Here is a 25,184-nt window from a genome sequence, read left to right on the forward strand (position 1 = left end):
GCAGCCCTGGCAGAGGCCAACGTGCACTGGAAACAGGTTTGACTTACTACCGGCAATGCGAACCAAGCTCCTGCTGCGGTCGTACAGGGACCGGATAGCCCTTAGCAAAGGACCCTGGACCCCGTACTCCCGGAGCACTCCCCACAGGGTGCCCCGAGAGACACGGTTGAACGCCTTCTCCAGATCCACAAAACACATGTGGCCTGGTTGGGCGAACTCCCATGAACCCTCGAGCACCCGATGGCGCATGTAGAGCTGGTCCAGTGTGCCACGACCAGGACGAAAACCACACTGCTCCTCCTGAATCCGAGGTTCGACCATCGGTCGAATTCTCCTATCCAGTACTCTGGAATAGACCTTACCGGGGAGGCTGAGGAGTGTGATCCCCCTATAGCTGGAACACACCCTCCAGTCCCCCTTCTTAAACAGAGGGCCCACCACCCCGGTCTGCCAATCCAGAGGCACTGTCCCCGATTGCCACGCGATGTTGCAGAGGCATGTCAGCCAAGACAGTCTCACAACATCCAGAGACTTAAGGTACTCAGGACGGATTTCATCCACCCCAGGAGCCTTGCCACCGAGGAGCTTTCTAACCACCTCGGTGACTTCGGCCTGGGTAATGGATGAGTCCGCCTCTGAGTCTCCAGTCTCTGCGTCCTCTTCGGAAGATGTGACGATGGGATTGAGGAGATCCTCGAAGTACTCCTTCCACCACCTGACAACATCCCCAGTCAGGGCCAGAACTGGGGAGTTCTAGTATGACTTCCAAATTTATCAGTAGAAGCCGTTATCAGTTTTCAACCACTACACTGTCCAACATCCAACTGTGAGTTGTTTTAAGATGCATGATTGTTTGTTTGGCCATGTGCATTTTGGAATTTTTTGTGGATTCCAACAGCCCTCAGCAGACACTGCAAAGACGTAGACATCATAAAGATTTTTAGAGTATCATAAAAGATTAAGGCATATCCTCCACACAAACTTACATTCCCATCACTTTTCTTCAGTTTTGGGAAACACAATGATATAATGGTGATTTCTATTGTTGCTTTGAACAGTAGTAATGTGCAAATGTGATGCTAGAAACAGAAGCTTTGAATAGGCTGCATGAAGTAAAATCTTCAAGCATTGCCATAACCTCTCGAGAGTCACAGAAAATCTGTCCTTTTCAGCAACAAATATGAACTCAACTCCACCCTGTCCTACTTGATATTGGCTTAAACTTAGGTGCAGCTGCACTCTCTGGTTACACCCTCTCCACCCTCCAAATGTCCCACTGCAGGATGTAGCAGACAGCTGTGAGAATCGGATAATACTCCTTATGCACATTCTTCCATTGTCCAGTTTACTCTCAGAAGCGTGAGCAGCATCTGCACTAAGAAATTAGCATCTAATCTTCATCAATATGTCCATCCGTCGACTTTGGAAAAAGCCCAGAACACTGGGGGATTTCAGCATGGTGACAGAGGAGCTGAAGAATCTTTATTATAAGAGGCTGCTGCCAATAGAGAAATATTATTCTTTCCATCACTTTCATTCTCCGAGCTATGAGGATGCAGATTTTGACAACAAACCAATGGTCTTGGTGATGGGTCAGTACTCAACTGGAAAGACAACATTTATCAGGTATGAAACATGGCATAAAAACTACCTTTGTCCATCTGGTGTTCTACACACAATCATAAGAGTTTTTACTTTTTGTGTGTTTGTGTGTGTGATGGGTGTGTTAAGGTATCTCATAGATCAAGATTTTCCTGGTAGCAGAGTTGGACCAGAGCCAACCACAGACTGTTTTACAGCCCTGATGTACGGTGAAAAGGAAGGAATCATTCCAGGAAATGCCTTAACAGTGGATCCAAAAAAGCCATTTCGTAATCTTAACCCTTTTGGAAATGCTTTTCTCAACAGGTTGGTGACAGAATTTTCATCATTAATAATAAACAAATTTCTGGACTTTGGTCAAGGCATGTACACTATAAAATGCAGTGAGTGAATGAGTAAATAAATAAATGAGTATTCCTTCTATTTTAAAATAACTCAAGAACAATAAATTACATCATTTTATAAGTCTCCAGATTAAAATACTAAATAATGTAGATAAAGCGATTACAATTTGGTAAACTTTGTTGCAACATATCAATAGAAAAAACGTATGCTGTTTTGCTTCTTTTATATGTCACATATTTGTCTGCAGCTTGGACATGGCTTGTTCGAGGGAATAATTTTATAGATAGAAATATAGAAAATAGATAAAAGGACAAACAAAAGGTCTTGTGCACAGCATTTATTTGGATCATGTGATGTTTTGAGGGACAAGTTCATTTTCAGACTGGTTCACCACCAAGGCCACTGCTGCTTGCTGTGATATAAACATGTAAGATTGGCATTGTTATTACCTGTGCAAAGGGGGTAATGTTAACATAGAAGGACATCTCACAAAGAAACAAATTACAATGAAATGTGAAGGGGAGGTAGGATCTGCTCCAAGAAAAAGGTGATTACTGTAGATGTTTAGCCATTTGTGAATTAATATGTTTACAATGTCTCCCATTGATCTCTATGTTAATTAATTGGTAAAACAGATAGATAAACAGAGGAATGAGAGGGTTAAAGCCATCTCCAACTCTCTGCTGGACAAGCTTGCTGCCAATTTTATGCAATGAGAGATGAGGGACAGGCAGTGAATTGTGTTAAAAACAATGAAAAAGGAATCTGACCACAACAGTGGCCTTCAGAAAAAAAAAAAAAAAAACAGATCTCGTGGAGGTAAATCACTTCTAATGTGAATGTACGTAGCTGCAGACACATGAAGTGTTCTTTCTTCTTTGCAGGTTACAGTGCGCCCAGATGCCAAATCCCATCCTTGAGAGTATCAGCATTATTGACACACCCGGCATCTTGACTGCCGCAAAGAGAAAACTAAGTCGAGGTGAGGCAAAATACCTTTTAAATATCTTTCACTCGCGGCACTTACACTACAGAATTTTAATCATGTTTGATCTGATCCAAGTGTGGTTTGATACAAAATGTCCCGTGTCCTTGCACCTGTGCCAAATCTAGGCGAGCACAGCCCTCTAATTTAAATAGGGAGCACACCAGATCAAGCTCAACAAGGCGAGAAACCCAATTGAGCCATATTGGACACATTTCATTAGTGCTCCCGTTCAAACCCAATAATTCCACAGAAAGGTATATGTGCATTGTGCTTCACACACACATAGTTTTTTTAGTTTGTTTCAATCCAAAAAATTGTGGGACAACATGGTTTGATGAGAAGAGTTTTGCTATGCCTGCGTTATACAGAGAAATACAGCAAAAGTGCAGCAAAGATGCCCTGATGCCACCATGGGGTGATTCTTAGACTACGGGCACTTTTATGTCCCTTGATCATATTTTATGAAAAAAAGAAAAAAGGGGAAATTTCACACTTTTATAGTTATCTTTACAATGAAAGTGTTTGAAGAAATTTGTCCTAGTAGTCTATGATGACTTTTTCACCTTTTTTCAGCATCATTATATGCAAATATTGCCATTTTGTGCTTGTCCCACACCCAGACTTGAAAATGAATAGTAAACAAACGTTTTTTCTAATGTTTTAAAATATCTCTGAATAAAATATCAGTAAAATAATCAAAACATAATTGGGGTATTCAATGTCATACAACTGTTGTGATTTTTTTTAAACAAAATGTAGTTGTCCCACACTATTGCCGTAATTTCCACCACAACAATAATGTCCCTTTAAAAAGTTTGTATGAAAGATTGTGTGGATAGTTTCTATGGAGATAAACAGTAACATCAGAGCACATGTATATAGCGCCAAATCACAACACACAGTTGCCCCAAGGCACTTTATATTGTAAGGCAATGGTGTGGTGGAAATTACATTTACAAGGCCAATAGTGCCCGTAGTTAAAGAATCACCCCATGGCAACTACCATTCTAAGCTTTATTTGACTGCCATGTTGTGTCCTAGGTCATGCTTGGACCATTTAAATTGATGTGGTCATCTTCCTGTCTTTGTTTGCTTTTTCTTTTAGCAAGATTGGTAAAACACAGGAGCTGTGTAGAAGAACTCAGGCTTCTTTTATGAACACATTCTTTTATGAACACAATCTATGGTCGTAACTAAATGGCTTGTAACAAATCAGGGCCACTGGGATATGTTACATATTCCTCCACGTCTCAAGGCAACAAGGCTTGCCACATTCCATACATTACTAATGAAAACCCTGTTTTCATTCCTTATCCCCAGGATATGACTTCCCTGCAGTCCTGCGGTGGTTTGCAGAGCGTGTGGATCGAATCATCCTGCTGTTTGATGCACATAAACTCGAGTTCTCCGATGAGCTCACCCGAGCCTTTGGGGCTCTATACGGCCACGAGGACAAGCTGCATGTCATCCTGAACAAAGCCGACAGGGTAGACTCGCAACAACTGATGCGAGTGTATGGTGCACTCATGTGGTCGTTGGGGAAAGTGTTTCGAACGCCTGAGATCCTTCGGGTTTACATCGGATCTTTCTGGGCAGAGCCGAGACAGATATGTGATCACTACCAGCTGATCGAGCTGGAAGAAGAGGATCTTTTGACTGATATTAGGAATCTTCCACGCAACGCTGTCATACGAAAACTGAATGACCTGGTGAAGAGAGCACGCTTAGTGCGGGTGAGACCTTTTGTGTATTAAAATGTAAATCAGAATATGTGTATCACAATTACTTACAGTATTGTTGTTTTTCTTTGTGTTTGTGTTTGTCTTTGTCGTGTTCCTAGGCACATGCCCACATTATTAGCTATCTTAAGCAGGAGATGCCAACCATTTTTTGCAAAGAAACCAAGAAGCAAAATCTGATTTATGAGCTTCCTGTAATCTTCAGCAAAATACAGCAACAACATCGGGTTCCAGCTGGTGACTTTCCTGATTGCACCAAGATGCAGGTTGACCATTACACACCAAAGTTTGGCATGCATTCTAAATCACAAATTTCCACTCATCATTTGATTTTTTTTTTTTTTTTTCTTTCAGGAGCAACTTTTGGGTCAAGATTTTTCAAAATTCAAAGCACTAAAACCAAGTCTCATGGCTTCTTTGGACAAACTTCTGTCTACAGACATAGCAAAATTGATTCCTTTGATTCATCAAGAAGAACTAACAAAAACATCCCTAGCTGGGGTTTTTGATGCTGAATTTTTAGGTACATTCAAGCCAGAGCATTACAAGAATGACCCATTCAAACAAGCATCCAAAGATAGCGATAGCTATGACAAAGATCTCAGTGAGTGGGCGGTGGAGAAACACAAGGCTAAATACGATGAGATTTTCTACAACCTCGACCCAAAGGAGGGCAAATTGAGCAGCACCAAAGTCAAAGCGTGGATGATGACCACCCTGCTACCAACATCTGTGCTCGGTCATATCTGGAGGCTGTCCGATGTGGATGGGGATGGTATGTTGGACAGTGAGGAGTTTGCTTTAGCTGTTTACCTCATTGAGGGCAAACTGGAAGGTTACTGGCTGCCACGAGAGCTGCCTTCTCACCTGGTGCCACTGTCAAAAAGACTAACCTCAACCAGTGATGAAGAGTAAATATAGTCGTGACAGGATGAAGATGTATGTATATTCCTTGTCCAACATAATATTCCTTATGATAAGTAGTTATGATGTTCAAATGCAAAGCACAACAACAATGGTAAGACAAAACTAAAACCAAATTTTCTCAGAAGTATGACTGACTTGTCTCAGTGCTGGATGCTCCTATCATCTTCGCAATCTCCATCACTCTGGTGTCCACTTCATCAGGGATTATTTTTGTGGAAGTTGCTCTCAAAACCTCAGTGACACATTTCTTACAGTCCACGATACCATTTGTCATGTTGCATTTATCCCTAGTATGGAGGAGGGCGTGAAAGTTTGTGGATGATACTTCCAGGCAATCAGGATTGCCTTTGCCAGCCCTTATGCACTCAATGGTATGTGTCGCACCACATATGGCAGCAGGACAGATTTGGCATGACACCATCTTGTGCCATGTTTATTTGCCTCTCTTCTGGTCCTGACACCACAGACCTTTAGATGACTCCAATATCTGACAGTGCATCACTTCATTCATGCTACTCAGAGAACAGGGATCTTTCAACAAACCATTTCTTACTGAAAAGTTGTGCTGCAACCTTTGTATGTTTATTTTTCTGTAACCATTGTAGTGTTTTGCACTTCAGAGCCAAGTATGTTTATCCTAATCATGATCTTAGGTGGTACCAGATTTACTTAAAAAAAATCTTGAAAACTAGCATATGCTATTAAACATTAGCTTCAAGAGCCTAATTATAAGTAAATGGATTGTTTGTTAATCATCACAAAACATCTGATACAAAATCCTGACATTTACCTCTGATAACTTCAGCTCATATCTATTGTCTTTATGCCACATTTTCTGCATTGAAGCAGTAATCCAGAAAATAACAGCAACAATCATCACATAAAGCTGTTTGTAGCGACAATTAATAGGTATCACAATATTTTTACTACAAGCTTGTGTTTATCTCATACGGCAGACATACTGGCCATAAATGCATGTGTGTTCATGAAAATCAAAATTATATCAGTAAAACTGGAAATGTGATGAGTGAGCATTACTTTGTTGTGATAACTTCATCATCATAATTGTTATTGTATGAGAAAATCTTTGTACTTACATAGGTGACAGAATCGCCCATATAATCCTGAGTCACACACACAGGCTCCATAGAGATGGTGGCAGTGCCCACTGTTAGGACACTTACATTTCCTTTGGCAGTGTTTCCCAAAAAAGCCCCGTGGACAACCTGTAAGAACACCAGTAAGAATGTCAAAGCATTATAGAATTATCAGAGCAATAAAATGAAAGCATATCTACATACATCTACTTGTATCTACTTTAAAGCACATGACTTTAAATACTCTAAAATATTAAACATTTAGTTAAAACAAATGGAGCGAGCCTGCGAGCTAGTTCAGGCAGGCAACTCAAGCTGCTTTGCTGCACATATACTTGACATATTTCATATAATCTGTTACACACACTGTAATAGATGTACATGCGTTCTACTAAACATCACTTCAAATTGGGCAGGCTGTTAACAATGCAGTTTCCCAGAGCTCCCCTCTGACTGTGAAAGCCACCACTACTACTCCATCAAGGTCACTGCCTGCTGTCAGTCCCGCCTCCACTCCAGCAGCCACCTGTGGGCTCCACGTGGGGGAAATGTGTATACGTATCTAATCATCACTCTCCAATATCACAAGTAATAATCTCAAACTCAACCTATGTGCTGCTGTAGGCTGCTAATATTTTCATTTGTCAGTTGTCTGACTGAACTACAGATAAAGCATGCATATATATTGACGCCTATCTTGCTAGTGTGGGAGTGGCTTGATAATATTTTACATCTTCCTGACAAAAAAAAGCAAAATATTTATACATGGCTAACTTTGTGTAATCTGACCCCAGGTTGTCCTCTGACATGCATATTAACAGCTTGAACACCATCATGCATAACATTTGCAATGCTGTTTGCTGCACTTCCCACATGGCTTGAAAAGGGTGAAGATGTTTTGTTCACTCTTCCACAGAGATTGCTCAACCAAATGCAGGAATATTTATACTCACTCATCATCTCATCACACAAATTTATACTGATTGTGTGACTTTGAAACATTCAGTTATGTTTTGTTGTCACATAAAAATCCGAAAATGGGGTTTAAGTCATGCACTCATGTAATGTTAAAGTAATTTAGCCCACTAGTTGTAAAAATAAAGACATTTAGAGGTCTAATATTCAAAGAGATCACTGATACAATAATACAAAACAACTTACAAGGAATCTCAATAACTGAGCAGGATTATATGCCAAGTTTTTACTTTCGTCCGTACGGTTGTCTGTCCAGTCATCTGCTGGCTGATTGTACGATGATGGCTACAGTCCAGCAGCTTCTGATTTAGCTAAATATCTGTGTTTTGCATCACTTTTCAGGCCATCAAAGTTACTGTGGCTCAACATGAAGAAGCTTTTAGTGAATGTTTGATGGATTATCAAAATCTACCTACATATTTAATTCTAGTTTGGGAACCAGTGCCACTGAGCTACCTTCAGCCTGTGTTATTTCACAGTGGGCATCACAGAGACTTTGCCAAAGGTAGTTACCAATAGAAAATGATATTGCACCTTCACCTAACAAATGAGAAAAATGACCAAAAATGCCTTTTGTCACTTGTTTAATATTGCAAAGATTCTGTAATTTATCTACAATAATGAAGCTTTTTCACAATTGTGCAGCAATACAGAAATAGAACATTACACTCCTTGATTCTAGATAAATTAAAAGAATATTTGTTTTAATCTAGGCTTACTATACATCTATTTTCATTTAGTTACACCTATTTACCCATTGGTCTTTTTGTTTCATGATTTCATTTTGGAATTCTGTAATCATGTGTTTATAATATAACTATGTAATTTTCAAGGTTGGGTAGGATTACTTTGAAAGAATACATGTGGTTTACATGTATGTATGTACATACATTTGGATTACTTGTAATCTGATTACTTTTGAATTACATTTCAAAGTAATCCTACCCAACCTTGGTAATTTTTTTTTTTTTCTTCAAATTTTTTTCTTACTTACATGTTTTCATTTTCTTTTACTGGCGGTGTTTTAACATTACAGAATGTTTTTATTCTATTGTTTTTACTGTATTGTCATAAAGCAGTAGTTCTGAAAAAAATGTGAGCACAAACCATCCTCGCAGAGCAGACCGTGAACGCCAGGAGGACACAAACAGTTTCCAGTCACAGAGTGACAAGAGCCTCCGTTCTGACAGCGGCACAGACTGTTGCACGCCAGACCGTAAGTCCCTTGTGGACAAGCTGTACAGAGAGCGAGCGAGTCACAGAGAGAAAAGAAAAATAAAGGCAGCATGATAAAAATGTGTTAAGATGTGTTGAGAGCTTGTTAACAGTAGGTTTACTTGAAATACCAAATCAGATGTTATGGAGAATGCAAATAAAACCCCATAATGTTTCTTACATTTTAATTTTATTTCACTGCAGACATGAACTCAAGACATTTAATGTTTTGTGTGGTCAACTTCATTACATTTCAGGCCTATAACACATTCCAAAAAAAAGTTGAGATGCCATTTTGTAATGTTGACATTAATTCTCCCAACACTTAAAGGATGTTTTGGCTTTGAGGATTCCAAGCAATAAAGCATTTCCGATCATTTGTCCCATTCTTCTGCAAACATGCCTTAAAATGTTCAAGGGTTGTCATTGTTTTTTATTTCGAAATTCTCAACACTTTCTCAATTGAGAGCAGGTCAGGTCTGCAAGTAAGCCAGTCCAGCACCCGTACCCTCTACTTCCATAGTCATGCCTTTGTAATGTGTGCAGAATGTAGAATGGGGAAAATGCCATCTTGAAGGGAGCATATTTCACTGTAAAACCTCAATGTATTTATCTGCATTAATGCTGTCATCACAGTAGCGCAAATGACTGCATCTTTGGCAAGGGCACTGGCACAACCCCATCACAATGCCCATTTCTTCCAAAAAAAAAAAAAAAAATCTGGAATACTGATTCTGCTGAAAACAGTATGTTTCCACTGTGTGACAGTCCAACCCAGATGCCTCCAAGCCTAGAGAAGACAAAGCCACTTCTCCATAACATTAACTTCTAATCCAATTACATCTGCTCCACAAATCTGACTGGTTAATCATGTGAGATTTCAGACCATAAAATATCGCCTTGGCGTTGGCAAAATATTCGACCGTTTCACATTTTATGTATAACTCCACGCTGTGACCGCGTTTCTACGCAGATGTCAATAATGGCGCTGTCAGCTGAGAGCGAGAGAAACTGGCAGAGCGGCGACGATGCCAAAATGCTTTGATTTAATGGATTTAAATGGATTGATTGATGGATTTATGATGAATTTACCTCAATGCAGTTGACAAGATGGAGATATCTGTGGGTCTGCTCAGAATTTCCAGTTTGGCATGAAGACACTGTTGCTACAGTAAGCGTCGCTGACCGAATTACTTACAGAAAAATAAACTGTGCAAACAATGAAATTGGATTAGAATGGGAATAACCCCCTTGTGTCTGATGATTTGTGGACGTTAATGCTGGATTACGGTCGCAAATATCTGTTTTTAAAACTCAATTTGTGACCATAAAATCACATTAAAGTTTTAGGTGACATTTGGGTTTTCCAAAGTAATTCCTTGCCCATGTGGCTATATCATCTATTGATGAATGATGGTTCTTGATGCAGTGATGAGGGATCGAACATCATGGGTTTTCAGCTTAGACTTGCACTCCTGCCCTTTACACACTGAAATTACTCCAGACTCATTGAATAGTTTAATGATAGTATGCACTGTAAAGGAAGAAATATGCAAATCCCTTGCAATCTTTCTTTGAGGAATATTGTTTTTAAACACTGGTTCACTGTGTCTAACATTATGCAGTAAATTAACAAGAGGATGTTCATTTTTTATTTGAAAACTTGCAGGTGCAGTTTTTGTTCTCTCCCACAATGTGACTTCCCATATATACAGGTTAATTAGAATAATGTTAATCCCCCAGAAAATTTAAGATGGTTTCACCTGGACAGAGGTTTGCACTCTTCAAGTGCCCAGTATATTATGCATGTTATGTTTGAGATAATAGTTTGGAATATGAATTGCACATTCTGACCATACTGTAGTCTTATCTGGGGGCATCAGGGGTGTGTTGTAAAAAGTGACAGATTGCGTCTGATGGACTTATCCCACACGTCTCTTCTCTCATGATTACCAGCCTGACTCGAGTTCACACCAAATCACCCATTAATCACAGAGCTGGATGGGAACACTGGACCTCTGCTTTCTATCCCAATAGTGAACATGCTTGGCCTCGGGCTGTGCTCTTGTTGTGGTCTCTGCCCGTGCTCCTGGACCAGACAGATGGCTTCCAGTGGTGCCCTTGTATTCCGGTGCCCATAAACAAGCCAGCCTCCCACACGGAGAAGCTGACAGGTTTTGAAACATGGCTCTGGATCAGTGCACACTGGAAGCTCTGTCATCGCTCGACACCACATTACAAATGGTCCTTAAAAATGTAGAAGATGTGCCCTGGAGGGAAGTCCTGTAATACCAGATTGTGTATGTGAATGTCCTGTACTTTTCTACTGAATTATGTTAAAAGTGAATTAGTTTATCTCCTATCCATGATCAGGACTTAGGTCAAACATTTTCTAATTTATTTTTTAACACATTTTAATAATGTACAAAATGTAACCTTAATTAACACTTGACATTCATCAAGTGGGGACACAATAAATCTAATTTTAAATATGCTATGGAGACTGAATGAAAAAGCTGCACTTTGAATAAAACATATAAAGCTGTTTAATATTTTAGCACACACTGACACAGAAACAGGTGTGGAGGTTTTACATGTATTACAATTAGCTTTTACAAGCAATAACACTAATATTGTGTGGCCTGTGTTCTAAATGAGCTATTCTAAACTTAAGGAGGCCACAGCCTACTTTGAAATCTGGAAATCTTCTGTGGCCCACCCAAACCTTTAATCACAATTTTGACTGACACATGAGAATAATGAAGTATTTTTTTTAGATAACTTCAAATGTGTCAGATAAATGAAGAATGTAATTTAAATACTACAGCATGGTTTTATTTTATTTTTGGGTAATTTGCACTTTAAAAACAAAGGCTTTTTTAATTTACTTATTTTTAGTGACTACTCAAGGCCCACCAGCAGTACCTTCATTTCCCACAAGAGGGCTATGGCCCACACTTTCTGAATTCACTGTTTTTGAACAATAATCACAAACCAGGGCAAAGGATCTGTAGTAGCACAAAAATTGTGATCCAATTGTACTACAGATTATCACATTCAATAAAGTTAATTTAAAATAACTTTAATTTCATTTACATTATGTTGTAGAGATTTGTGTTTTGTTTGAGTTTAAAGGGGGTAATTTTAGAAATTGTAATATCGAGAAGGCTGAATTATTATTTAGTTATTTATTTATGAAAAAAAGGTGAGAAAACCAACTCACCACGTGAATTTGTTACCCCAACAAATTATTGACAGTGAATGAACTCTTAAAGTTCCACTTTACAAAAATGAACACCCGGAATGTTGTTCACTATGTCCTCAAGATCAATTTGTGAGTGTTTCATTGCCTACCAAGGTGACAAGCATGAAAATGGCTTTCTAGAAGGATTTTGCTGCTACAGCCGATGGTCTAAATAATATATTTCATAAACAGGTATAAACTAGAGTAGCACACAAAGTGCATACTGGTGGGTATAAAAAAATAATCTTTTTTTAACCCTCATATAGTCTGGATAGGGGTATATCTTCTTAGTAAAATCACCAGTGTGAAACTAACACTGACAGTGTTAAATTAACACTGTCAGTGTACATATGGTCCTACTCTGACCAGAGTGTGACCATATGTTCACTGTTAGTGTTAATTTAACACCGGGGATTTTACTGTGTGGGATAATTACACCAACTCTGGAAAATTGGTGAAAACTGGATGGATGAATGGGTGTAAATCTAAGTTGGACAATTTTATATGATTTACTCACTGAATTTTGTCATACTTACCCTGCTGCACTGTAAAGTGGGAAAGTTAGGGAAATTCTAAAGACTCCTGCACTGACAACAGCCCTCAGATAGCAATATTAGTAGTAATAGCAGTAATAGTAGTATCATCATAATTAAGGTAATGCAGGAGAAATTGTAACTGCAGTTTCAAATGAAACAATAGAATAAATTTAGACATTGCATACCTCTGCCAAGGCGACAAACAGTGCACTCCAAATTTTGGCCCGTTTGATATTTCACACTTTTTAATTTGTTTATGCCATTTCAAAAACAAAAAGTACAATGCAAACTGTATTTGTGGCAAACTGGGGTGGTGGTCCCCATATTTAAAAAGGGGGACCAGAGAGTGTGTTCCAATTACAGGGGCATCACACTATTCAGCCTCCCTGGTAAAGTCTACTCTAGAGGAGCCAGCTATTCAAGTCTTCTTGAATATGATGCCACAAGCTTGGCGCACCTATCTTTGGGTGGTTTACCCATTCTTCTTTGAAACACCTCTCAAGCTCCATCAGGTTGGATGGGAAGCTTCAGTGCACAGCCATTTTCAGTCGGATTCAGGTCTGGCCTCTGGCTGGGCCACTCAAGGACATTCACAGAGTTGTCCTGAAGCCACGTCTGTGATATGTTGCCTGTGTGCTTAGGGTCATTGTTCTGCTGTAAGATGAATCATCACCCTGTCTGAGTCTGAGGTCAAGAGCAATCTGGAGAAGGCTTTCATCCAGGATTTCTCTGTACATTGCTGCATTCATCTTTTCCTCAATCTCGATTAGTCTCCCAGTTCCTGCCCCTGAAAAACATCCCCACAGCATGATGCTGCAACCACCATGCTTCACTGTAGGGATGGTTCCTGGTTTGCTCCAGAACGAAGGCTTTGGTATGAATGCCAGGCATTCATGCCAAAGAGTTAGGCACCTTTTGGCAAACTTCAGGCGGGCTGCCATCTGCCTTTTACTAAGGAATGGCTTCCATCTGGCCACTCTACCATACAGGCCTGAATGGTGGATTGCTGCAGAGATGGTTGTCCTTCTGGAAGGTTCTCCTCTCTCCACAGAGAAATGCTGGAGCTCTGACAGAGTGACCATCGGGTTCTTGGTCACCTCCTGACTAAGGCCCTTCTCCCCCGATCACTCACTTTTGACATGCTGCCAGCTCAAGGAAGAGTCCAAGTGGATCCAAACGTCTTCCATTTATGGCTGATGGAGGCCACTGTGCTCACTGGGACCTTCAAAGCAGAAGAAATGTTTCTGTACCCTTCCCCAGATTTGTGCCTTGAGACAATCCTGTCTCAGAGGTCTACAGACAGTTCCTTTGACTTCATGCTTGGTTTGTGCTCTGACATGCACTGTCAACTGTGGGGCCTTATATGTAGACAGGTGTGTGCCTTTCTAAATCATGTCCAATCAACTGAATTTACCCCAGGTGGACACCAATTAAGCTGTAGAACTAGCCCAAGGATGATCAGTGGAAACAGGATACACCTGAGCTCAATTTTGAACTTCATGGCAAGGCTGTGAATACATGTGATTTCTTTGTCTTTTTTATTTTTTATAAATTTGCAACAACCCCCCCAAAAAAACCTTTTTCACATTGTCATTATGGGGTATTGTGTGTATAATTTTGAGGAAGAAATTAATTTCACGCTTTTTGGAATATGGCTGTAACGTAATAAAATGTGGAAAAAGTGAAGCGCCGTGAATACTTTCCAGAGGCACTGCAAATCAGGCTTCTCAACATAAAAATTTAAAAAAATATCTTAGTTAAAGTCAAACTCAAAGCAAATCTCTACAACCTGATATAAATTAATGAAAAATATAAATGCCAAGATGATGGGTTGCAGACGTAATGGGCCACTTTGCTATAATCCCTGTAAATTATCCGTTTTCTTGCCAGCTTTGCCAGTCAGGGGATGGATACATAGACATTTCCAAGTCACTGGCTATGTCTTGGACTTAAACATCAATTATGAAGAAATAGAAACAGTGTAGCACTCTCTGGTAAATCTGTCTGTAGTAAGGTAAGATAAGATAAGACTTTATTGATCTCACAGTGGAGAAATTCACATGTTATGTCAGCTCTTAAAAAAAATACACAAGATGGGTGCGAGTAGAGGAAAATGTGCATGAAACAGTGTGTGCAAGGATAAGCAATAATAATAATAATAATATTTGTAGCAATACAATAAAATAAGAAAATGAGGTACAAATAGAATATGTAAAAAACTGAGTGACTGTGCAAGAAGGAGAAGAGTGAGGAAAGCCACCAAGACACCCAGACAACCTAAAAGAAGTTATAGACTTCTCTGGTTGTGATTGGAGAAATCATGCATCGTGCACGTTTTGCATTTTGTATCCCCAGTTATATAGCCTCATGATTAAGTGGTATAGAGGACTGATGCCTAGGATTGATGTTTTGGTGAAAGAAAACCCTTATCTATACCACTTCATCATGAAGTTGTATAACTGGTGACTTTCCTCTTCTTCTTGCCCAGTCACTTAGTTTCAATTCAGTTCAATTTATTAAACTTATAGAGCGCCAAATCACAACAGCATCGCCTCAAGGCGCTTCACAGAAAACAACTCAGCAATGAAAAACCAAAACAAATGAAATCAAACGATCAAAGAACATGATTAAAAGCATAATCCACTGTATAGTTTGTTTTAATTTTATTGCTGTTATTTTAATATACGTATGTTTTAATGTATGTGTAGTAAGGTGACCTTGAGTTCCATGAAAGGCACCCATAAATAAAACATATTATTATTATTATTATTAATAATAATAATAATAAAGTTAAAAAGATTAAAAAATAAAAGAATAAAAAGCATAGTAAACAATATGTCAATCATATCAAATAGAAAACAAATGTGTCTTCAGTTGCGACTTAAAATTTTCAACAGAGTCCGACTGCCTCACTAACGCACGGAGATCATTCCACTTGACCGGGGCACGACAGGAGAAGGCTCTATTTACTCAGTTTTTGATAACTGTCTATACTCCACATAGATTTACCATAGAGTGGCATACTGTTTGTATTTCTTCATAATTGATGTAAAAAAAAGTCCAAGGCCTATTCAGTGACATGGAAATGTTCATGTATCCATCCCTTGACTTGTCTGAAGAAAACTGGCAATAAAACTGATTATTTACAGGCATTATACCAAAGTGGCTCATTACTTATCCAACCCATAAATGGACTGCATTTATATAGCACTTTTCCATCTACATCAGATGCTCAAAGCACTTTACAAATAATGCCTCACATTCACCCTGATGTGAGGCTGCTGCCATACGAGGCACTCACTACACACCGGGAGCAATAGGGGATTAAAGACCTTGCCCAAGGGCCCTTAATGCTTTTCCAGTCAGGCTGGGATTTGAACCGAGGATCTTCTGGTCTTAAGCCCAATGCCTTAACCACTAGACCATCACCTCTCCCAAACACATCATCTTGGCTTTTATATTTTTAATTAATTTAATCAAGTTGTCGAGATTTGCTTTGAGTTTGAGTTTAAGGAAGATGATTTTAGAATTTTTTTATATTGATTAGCCTGATTTACTTTTTCTATTTGAAATGGCATAAACAAATTAAAATGTGTGAAATATCAAGTGGCCCAAAATGTTTGGAGGGCACTGTATTCCCCACTGCCAAAATACTCACTTTCACTTGAATTTAGAATCAATTTTTGTTTCCGAACAATTTATCTAAATGGTCATGAAATTTCATTAAGATCCATTCATAAATGTTGAGTCCAATGTTGTCATATCTCTAATATTCTTCTAGATCCTGCATACAAAATATGTTCCACATCCACTCAAAAATTACATAAATTATTTCCTACGACATTTTTCATCTGCTCACAAAATGCTGTCATAGTTTATTACTCATAATTTTCTTTAATTACCATTTTTTCCAGGCTATAAGTTGCACCGGAGTATAAGTCGCATTGGTCCAAAAATGCCTCTTTAAGAGAAAAAATAAAAGTATATACTGTAAGTCACAGCAGTGTATACGTCGCATTTATCACTTCATGCAAGAAAAAGAAAAATGGATTAAATTGCTGAATTATTAATTTATAAGGCACACGTAAAGGGGCATGTTATGTCACTATGAGGGCACAAAAAGCGAGTAGACTGCTGCCTTTAGCCACTGAACTGCTTCTTTCAGCCAGTGAACTGATGGGCATATGTGAGGTGATGTATCACGCAATGAAACGCTTGAAAACCCGGTGTATCATATATATTTACAAAAAAACAAACAAACACTGCTTTAGCCATCTAAAGCAAAGAGCTAATTAATGTCACTAGAAAGGCACAAAATGCGAGTAAACTGCTTCTTTCAGCCACTGAAAAGATGATCATATGTGAGGTGAACGTACAATGTAATTTAAATGTAATTTAAACTCCTTTTTCGGACATTTATAAAATAAACTCAGCATCAATTTTCTTCTTCTTGTTAAAAGAGCTGTCCTTGTACTTCCAAATAAGCCCAAATAAGGTTTTTCCCAAATAGAGGAAAAAAAAGTCCATCTTCATTCAAAAGTGTGGTCTTCCATTAAAAAAAAAAAAAAGAAATGTTACGGTATTTCTTCATAACAAAGAACTTTCTTCTTTGCTTCATGACTTTATTCTGGTGGTTCTGAGGTCCCCTTTTGGAAGCAAGGCATCTTGGGAGAGATTTATGCGACACGGTAACTTTGGGTGTCAAGTAGGGCTAATCAGCCCGCGCTGTGGCGCGGGGAGCAGTTGGCCTGTCACCTCCCCTTCTCCCACCGGCTGAAGGCATGAACCGGCAGGCACCCCTCACAGGTGGCTTCTCCCTCTGGATGGGCTCTTTTCATGGATCCTCTCAGCTATGGGCCCGCCAGGACCACGTTTTGTGATCAGACCACAGACTGTTTTATTTGAGTCACTTTCCAGAGCTCATTCAGCTATTTGGGGTCTTCTCCTCTTCCTCGGTTAACTGTGGATTATCAAACAGACTTCTTGAGCACAACACCGACCTCTTGTGGATTACTTTCTACGTGGAACGTTTCCCAAAGCGACAGAGCGGTCCAATGCAAACTTGCGTTAAGTTCAGTTTTAAATCAACTCATCAGCTGATTTAAAACTGTTCATTTACTGATTCGTTTACTGTTCACGTTGCTGTGGAAATTAACAACTTTTCATTTGTGCCATTACAACGCACACACACAGACATGAATGTCTGTTCATTTGTACTGTAACATGCACCGCACACACATACACATACAGACATGAATGTCTGTTCGTTTGCACTGTAACAGCGCACCACATGCGCACACACACATACAAACGTATATGAATGTCTGTTCCTGTGCATTTTTACGGCGCAGGTCTTTGTGTCATTAGACACTTTGCTATTTGGCAAACACATTTATTCATATATATTTGATTGAAGTGAGCATGATTGCTAATTGTATTTTAACTAGAATCGACATGAGCAAAAGCTCAAAATAGTAATGCCACGATGACTGCTCATTTAAAGAACACTTTAAGTGTGACCTGACTTGGTTTTAAACAAGTGCTGAAAGTAATCAAGGCCTGTTATGAAGTTTCCACCTCTCTTGTTTTTTATTAAACAAAAAGACAGTTTAATGGTGTGTTTGTCATTTCAAGTGTAAAGAAAATTGGTGGTTGTGAATTGTATTTTTTTCCATATATAAGTCGCACTGAACTATAAGTTGCAGGACATCTCACAACTCAAAAAACACAATTTATACTCTGGAAAATACAGTAAATGTTCCAGAACAATTAAAACCTCTGTACCCTCATTCCAAAATATGTTCCAGATCAAATTAAAATTAAAATCCCTAATTTTCTAGCACATTATCCAACTACTCACCAAATTTCATCAACATCCTATATGTTGTTACCTTTTCTGGAGTTTATCGGGCCCTCGGAAAATGGATAACTCAACTCTATACCCAGTAAAGAGGAATCAATACCTTTTGTTCACAAGATTTCTCAATTCTGGATATGCCAGGCCACCTCAAGGTAAACTTGATCATTCACTCACATCTAGATCATCCCTGGGGGCTTTGGAACTTGTGTTAATATTACTTTTAGCTGGTGATATTGAAATAAATCCTGGACTGGTTCTGAGCACAGACCGGGTTGGACTACAGCTTGCAGGCCCAACCCCTGAGCTAATCAGGCTACAATTACAGCTAGCCTGGTTTCTACCTCAGCTGCCTGGGTTACAGCTTCAGCTAATTAGGCCTCCACCATCTGGGCTACAGTTAGCCAGGCCTCCACTACCTGGGCTACAGCTAACCGGCCCACCACCATCTGGGCTACAACTAACCGGACCTCTACTACCTGGGCTACAGCTAACCGGGCCTCTACCACCTGGGCTACAGCTAACCAGGCCTCTACCACCTGGGATACAGCTTACCGGGCCTTCACCACCCGGGCTACAGCTAACCGGGCCTCCACCACCTGGGCTACAGCAAACCGGGCATCTACCATCTGGGATACAGCTAACCAGGCCTCTGCCACCTGGGCTACAGCTAACCGGTCCTCCACCACCTGGGCTACAGCTAATTGGGCCTCCACCACCTGAGCTACAGCTATTCGGTCCTCCACCACCTGGGCTACAGCAAACTGGGCCTCTACCATCTGGGCTACAGCTAACCGGGCCTCTACCATCTGGGATACAGCTAACCGGTCCTCCACCACCTGGGCTACAGATAATGGGCCTTCACCACCTGGGCTACAGCAAACCGGGCCTCTATTACCTGAGCTACAGCAAACCGGGCCTCTACCACCTGAGCTACAGCTAACCGGGCCTTCACCATCTGGGATAGAGCTAACTGGTCCTCCACCACCTGGGCTACAGCAAACCGGGCCTCTACTACCTGAGCTACAGGTAAACCAGGCCTCTACCACCTGAGCTACAGCTAACCGGGCCTTCACCATCTGGGATACAGCTAACCGGGCCTCTACCATCCGGGCACCAGCTAACTGGGCCTCCACCACCACAAAAAAGGAGAGAAATCCTCTTTTCAAAAAACAATGGACACCTAAGATTTTCCATACACTTAATCAGGCTAAAACAATCTGGGATCCGCGAGCCAAACCAAAAGGCTTGTTAGGTGGACATTTGAATATACGGAGTATGGCATCTAAAAATGAAGAGCTTCAACATCTGCTCTGCAACTCCAACACTGACTTTCTGAAACCTGATTATCACACAACTCTCCAGATTCAGTGGTAACTATGCCAGAGTATAATGTTTATAGGAATGACAGGGCACATGGGAGGTGTGGAGGTGTTCTTCTCTATGTTAAAAGCACTCTAAAATGTAGATGGATAAACTTGCTAGAAGAAATCCAGCTCGAGTATGTTGGTGTAGAAATTTCACTCTCACCTGCAATGTCTTTCATTGTAATTTGCTTGTATCATAAACCATCTGCTAAATTGGATTTTTATAACAACTTAAAACTTCTTCTTAATGATTGTGATTTAAATAAAGAAATTATAATTATTGGAGATTTTAATGTAAACTGGAATGATAAGAAAGCTAGAAAGAACCTGAAACAAGTTATTGAACATTTTAATTTTAAACAGTTAATAGAACAACCTACTCGAATAACTTCACACTCCAAAACTTTGATAGACTTGCTTTTTGTAAATAAACCTGTAAGAATTATCAAAACGTTTAATTACGTGACTGGGTTGTCTGACCATAATGCCATCTTCTTCTCAAGAAAACTTACAAAAAAACGTTTTGATGATTCATATAGGCCAAATGTAAAAGTATTACCCAAAACAATAATTCCCAAAAAATTACTACCAAATCTTGTGGCAGCTCTGCAAAGTTGTGATTGGAATGAAATCACTCAAAGTAAAGATGTTGAAAATAGCAGCTGCCTATGTAAACAAGAAAATTAATGAAGTAATGTTAAATTTTACCAAAAGGGGAAGCCACAACAAAAGAAAGAGAAATCTATTACCATGGATAAATGATGAATTTAAGAAATGGATGAGAGACAGAGATGAGCAACTAAAAAATATATTAAATCCTGTCTCATCACAGACAGGAATAAATTTACCTCACTAAGAAATAAGGTTACTCAAATTATGCGAAAGGTTAAAGCAACTTTTTTCATGAATATCATTTCTGAAGCAAATGGAAATTCCAAAAAGATCTGGCAAAGTTTAAATAAATTAGCGGGGAAGGATAAAAAAAGCAAAACAAGAAATTGAGTTAAAAATGAACAATACTGCTGTGACTGATCCAAATCTATTGACAAATGAATTTAATAATTATTTCCTCAATTCTGTGAGGGAAATAAGTGAATTATTTCCATCTCCTGACCTCAAACCAAGGTCCATTGATCTCACACAGCCTGTTTATAATTTACGTGAAATAACAGGGCTGGAAGTGTCCAAAATTATTGGTTCACTAAAAAATTCGAAAGCTAAAGACATTCATGGACTAGACACTCATCTCCTAAAATTATGCAAAGAGTCCCTTATTGCACCAATAACACACATGGTTAATTTATCACTTAAACAGAGAGTTGTCCCATCGTCCTGGAAATTGGCCACAGTCACCCCAATCTTTAAATCTGGTGACAGTTCAAATATATCCAATTATCGACCAATCTGTATACTTCCAGTCGTTTCCAAGGTTGTTGAGAGATGGGTAGCAAATATTATAAATTAACATTTAAATTATAGTCCCTTTAATCTACATGCTATGCAATTTGGGTTCAGAGCAAACCACTCCACTGAATCAGCAAACAGCTTCTTTATAGACAAGGTGAAAAGTAAATTGGATATACGTATATCCTTGTGTTGGTGCAGTGTTCCTTGACCTTAAAAAGGCTTTCGACACTGTTAACCATGAAATTCTTCTAACAAAATTAACAGACTTCAATTTTTCGCCAGAGGCAATTCAGTGGCTTAAATCATATTTATCCTCAAGAAAACAATGTGTATAAATTAACAGTGTAAAATCATCGGTCTTGGATGTCTCTGTTGGTGTGCCGCAAGGATCAATACTTGGTCCTCTGTTATTCTCCCTGTACATAAATGATTTTCCCAAAATATGTAATAACGTGAATTTCCAAATGTATGCAGATGATGCTGTAATTTATACTCATGCAAGGAGCATTAAAGAGGCAGCTTCTATGCTGACCTTAGCCATGGAGCAAGTAAATGACTGGCTTTTTAAATCATGTTTGCTTCTCAATTCCAAAAAAAGGTTCTGGTTGATGTTCTCAAAGCAATCAAATGAAATAAAAAGTTCTGGAGTATTCTTGAGAGGAGAACAATTACAACTTGTCACAGAATTCAAGTACCTCAGCGTGATACTTGATTCCACTTTGTCCTTCAAAAATCATATTAAAAAACTTGCCAATACTGTCAAATTTAACCTTAAAAATTTTAAACAAATCAGGTCTTTTCTAACACTTGGTGCTGCCAGAATGTTTCTCCATTCAATGATTTTATCTCATATTGAATATTGCATCACAAGTTGGTCTCTCACCACAGTTACCAATTTGAAATTAATTGAATCACTGTACAAAAAATCTCTTAAAGTTTTTGATCGAAAACCTAATTCTTTTCATGTATGTAATATTTTAAACAAGTACAATCTTTTCAATTTTTAAAATGTTATACATTTTAAGTATGTATGCTTCATTTCTAAAGCGCTACATGGACTAGCCCCACCTCCAGTGTCTACCTTGTTTAAACCTAAGATTTCAAGTGGCCTGAGAACCAGGGCCTCCTCCAGAGGAGACTGTGAGGTCCCCCACAGGAGAACAACTTTTGGACAGAACACTCTCTCTGTGAGGGCCGCTAACATCTGGAACAGTCTTCCTCTGCACATACGGGAGAGCCCTACATTGATCAGGTTTAGAGCTCAACTCAAACTATGGCTGAAAACAAACCAGTCATGTGACAACTAGACTTTTAACATTCCCTTGTGTTGTTTATTTTGTATATTATATTATCTTTCTTATGTATTTGCCTGCCTAGGGACTACAGATGAAAACTAGCTTTGTAGCTATAATCCGGCATATTTACATTTGTTTTTATACTGATGTTCATTAATGTGCATTGTCCCTATTCAAATAAATAAATAAATAAATCCTCTCACAATGCTTTGAGATAAATGTTGCTTTGGGCCAAATGTTCTTCTGGCTCTTAGTTCCAGAATATATTCTGGATAACATCGAAAAATAAATCACTTATTTCCTAGAACATTATCTACCTGGTCACCAAATTTAACTGAAATCTGTTCATTACATTCATTACATACATCATTTACTGCTGACTTTGGAAGGCTTACTCTGATTGCAGACCGTGCCCGTCCATCCTGGTGAACATTCACAGCCGTCTCTGGTTGTGCTACACTGTCCATTCACGCAGTCATCGCAGCTCACACTGCAGTCATCACCAAATGAACCATCTAGACACTCTGAGTAAAAAAAGGTACAATCTCACAAAATGGTGAACTGAACATTATTTGGATTATCATGACTTCCTAGTTATTTTCTTTAATATTTAACAGTAAAAAGCCAACAATATTACAGTTTATCAACAGAACATCACCTCACAGGATGCATACTATACCAATTTGGCTGACCAGTTGAAGTTCTCCTCGACGCTCTCTTTGAATTTCTAATTGTTTGCTATCGCCAACATCATCATCGGTGTTGTAACGGGAATGCAAGGCTGCAGTATACTGCAGGAGTTGAGGAGGCCTGCGGAAAAGCAGGTCTGGCAGCATATGAACCTCCAAGGGCTCCCCCTCTTCATCTTCCTCTAGATCTCCATCATAAAGAGCTGAATACACAAAGTAGCACAGTAGTAGAAAATTATAAGAGAAATCTACAGTATACATTTGCTCAGGGCAAAATGAATCTATGTAGCAAATTTGAAGGGTGTCTGTATCTAGAAAAAAAACTGAATGCCAGTAACTTGCAGGGTTTGTGCAGAGTTGGATTAAAAATGGTCTAAAACTGATTAATACTGACATAAAGCTATGTGACAAATGTTAAGATATGTGAAATGAGCAAAGTTGGATTCCAAAAACCTGCAGTCCAAAAAGTTTTTTTAACCTCAACAATGTTGAAAATTTATATCATTATTGCATCGATTACAAGATTAATAATGGCATCAGCAGTTGAATATTTGTCTTTTAGGCTAATTTAAATTACCCCCTGGAAAGGAGTACATGTTAAGCCGTGGGAAGTAAGCACGGCATCCTTTGTACTGTTGGTGTGGCTCTCTCCTGCACAAAGAGTTATACTGACAGAGTAACACTAATACCCTCGCCACACAGAGGCCGAATGAACCCGATCGCCGACCAAATGAAAATTCAACCACCGTTCGGACAAAGTCAAGGTGCATTCAAAAAAATCCAGTAGCTATCTGAGTGCATTCTAAACAGTCGGACTCATTTGCGTGGCCAGCCTGAATGTAGAACACATGCACGCAATTCTTGAGGTGCGTCTGAAGTGGAAAAAGCTTGAAAGGCGGTCGAAGTGCAGTCTTCCTGCATTCTAAGCATTATTAGGTCATTCGACATCCAGCAATGAGACACGGCAGGTCTTCAAAAGAGCAGACCACAGCGCTCAGTGTGCCACACCCCTCCCCTTGCTTGCCTTCCACCCAGACCTCAGACGGTGATCGAACTGCACACGTACAGCATTCGAGGTGCATTCTGCATATTCCTGCTGCATTCTGCTGGCATTGTGGGTATTCGTACTGTGTTCCGGCCACAGTCGACTTGGATTCGAGAGGTGCTGCATGCCGAATGTGTGCGAATCATTCAAGGTGGTTTTGGCACATATTCTGGATAATCATACGGCATTCATACATGGCTGTCCGAATGTCTGTCCCTCTTGACTGCACCTTGAAGTTTGGCTTTTTTACCCATTCACTCTGATTTGGCCTCATTTGTGCTCGTTTGTGGTAAGTGTGACGGGGCTTAAATATCCTCTCTGACACACTGTTAAGACACATACACTGTGTTCCAGGCATAAGTGCTCACCCCATGAGCTCATACAAAAAGCAAAATAATGATTATCAGTAGCTTCACAGAGTGAACATGTATTAGTGTTAGTTAAACAAGGGTTTCTGTATGACAAACTGGTTCTTCAATTTAAAAAGTTTTTAATAGATATCAAGAGATAGTATCTAAGTTCGGGGTTTCCATTAGAAAGCATGTAGATGGAATGTGTCTGCCTATAGTAGTTATCCATAAACTAGCCAGCAAGGTAAGGTTTAGATCGAAACCTAAAACATATGATATCTTAGCTTCTGTTTCGATAATAGCTAAAAATACAGCTTAGCCTATCAGCTTTTATTTATTCAATTCAATTCAATTTTATTTATATAGTGCCAAATCACAACAAACAGTTGCCCCAAGGCGCTTTATATTGTAAGGCAAGGCCATACAATAATTACGTAAAAACCCCAAAGGTCAAAACGACCCCCTGTGAGCAAGCACTTGGCGACAGTGGGAAGGAAAAACTCCCT

General features: G+C 39.3%; 2 protein-coding genes and 1 long non-coding RNA gene across 3 annotated transcripts in view; 2 read left to right on the top strand and 1 right to left on the bottom strand.

The window, feature by feature from the left end:
• Nucleotides 1–25,184, bottom strand: part of zgc:158328 (uncharacterized protein LOC567225 homolog) — a 215,016-nt gene that overhangs the window by 88,388 nt on the left and 101,444 nt on the right. Inside the window, 4 exon segments of the mRNA XM_034168130.1 lie at nucleotides 6,699–6,827; nucleotides 8,781–8,909; nucleotides 22,990–23,118; nucleotides 23,274–23,486. Of these exon segments, the coding sequence (XP_034024021.1) occupies nucleotides 6,699–6,827; nucleotides 8,781–8,909; nucleotides 22,990–23,118; nucleotides 23,274–23,486 (600 nt within the window).
• On the top strand, nucleotides 1,298–7,717 carry LOC117508382 (EH domain-containing protein 2-like). The gene is made up of 6 exons (XM_034168131.1): nucleotides 1,298–1,626; nucleotides 1,732–1,908; nucleotides 2,832–2,929; nucleotides 4,256–4,668; nucleotides 4,776–4,940; nucleotides 5,029–7,717. The coding sequence occupies exons 1-6, from the start codon at nucleotides 1,406–1,408 to the stop codon at nucleotides 5,587–5,589; spliced, it is 1,635 nt and encodes a 544-aa protein (XP_034024022.1). The 5' UTR covers nucleotides 1,298–1,405; the 3' UTR covers nucleotides 5,590–7,717.
• LOC117508383 overlaps nucleotides 24,593–25,184 on the top strand; it is a 17,206-nt gene continuing 16,614 nt past the window's right edge. Inside the window, exon 1 of the long non-coding RNA XR_004560075.1 lies at nucleotides 24,593–24,604. This is a non-coding gene — a long non-coding RNA (uncharacterized LOC117508383). The remainder of the gene's footprint in view (nucleotides 24,605–25,184) is intronic.

This window comes from Thalassophryne amazonica, chromosome 4, assembly GCF_902500255.1.
Source record: "Thalassophryne amazonica chromosome 4, fThaAma1.1, whole genome shotgun sequence".
In the NCBI taxonomy this organism is placed as follows: Eukaryota; Metazoa; Chordata; class Actinopteri; order Batrachoidiformes; family Batrachoididae; genus Thalassophryne; species Thalassophryne amazonica.

Coding starts and splice junctions, on each gene's coding strand:
- LOC117508382 (XM_034168131.1), top strand. CDS start 1,406: ATGTCCATCCGTCGACTTTGGAAAAAGCCCAGAACACTGGGGGATTTC. Junction 1,909..2,831: donor GGAAATGCTTTTCTCAACAG/GTTGGTGACAGA, acceptor TCTTCTTTGCAG/GTTACAGTGCGCCCAGATGC. Junction 4,669..4,775: donor AGAGAGCACGCTTAGTGCGG/GTGAGACCTTTT, acceptor TCGTGTTCCTAG/GCACATGCCCACATTATTAG.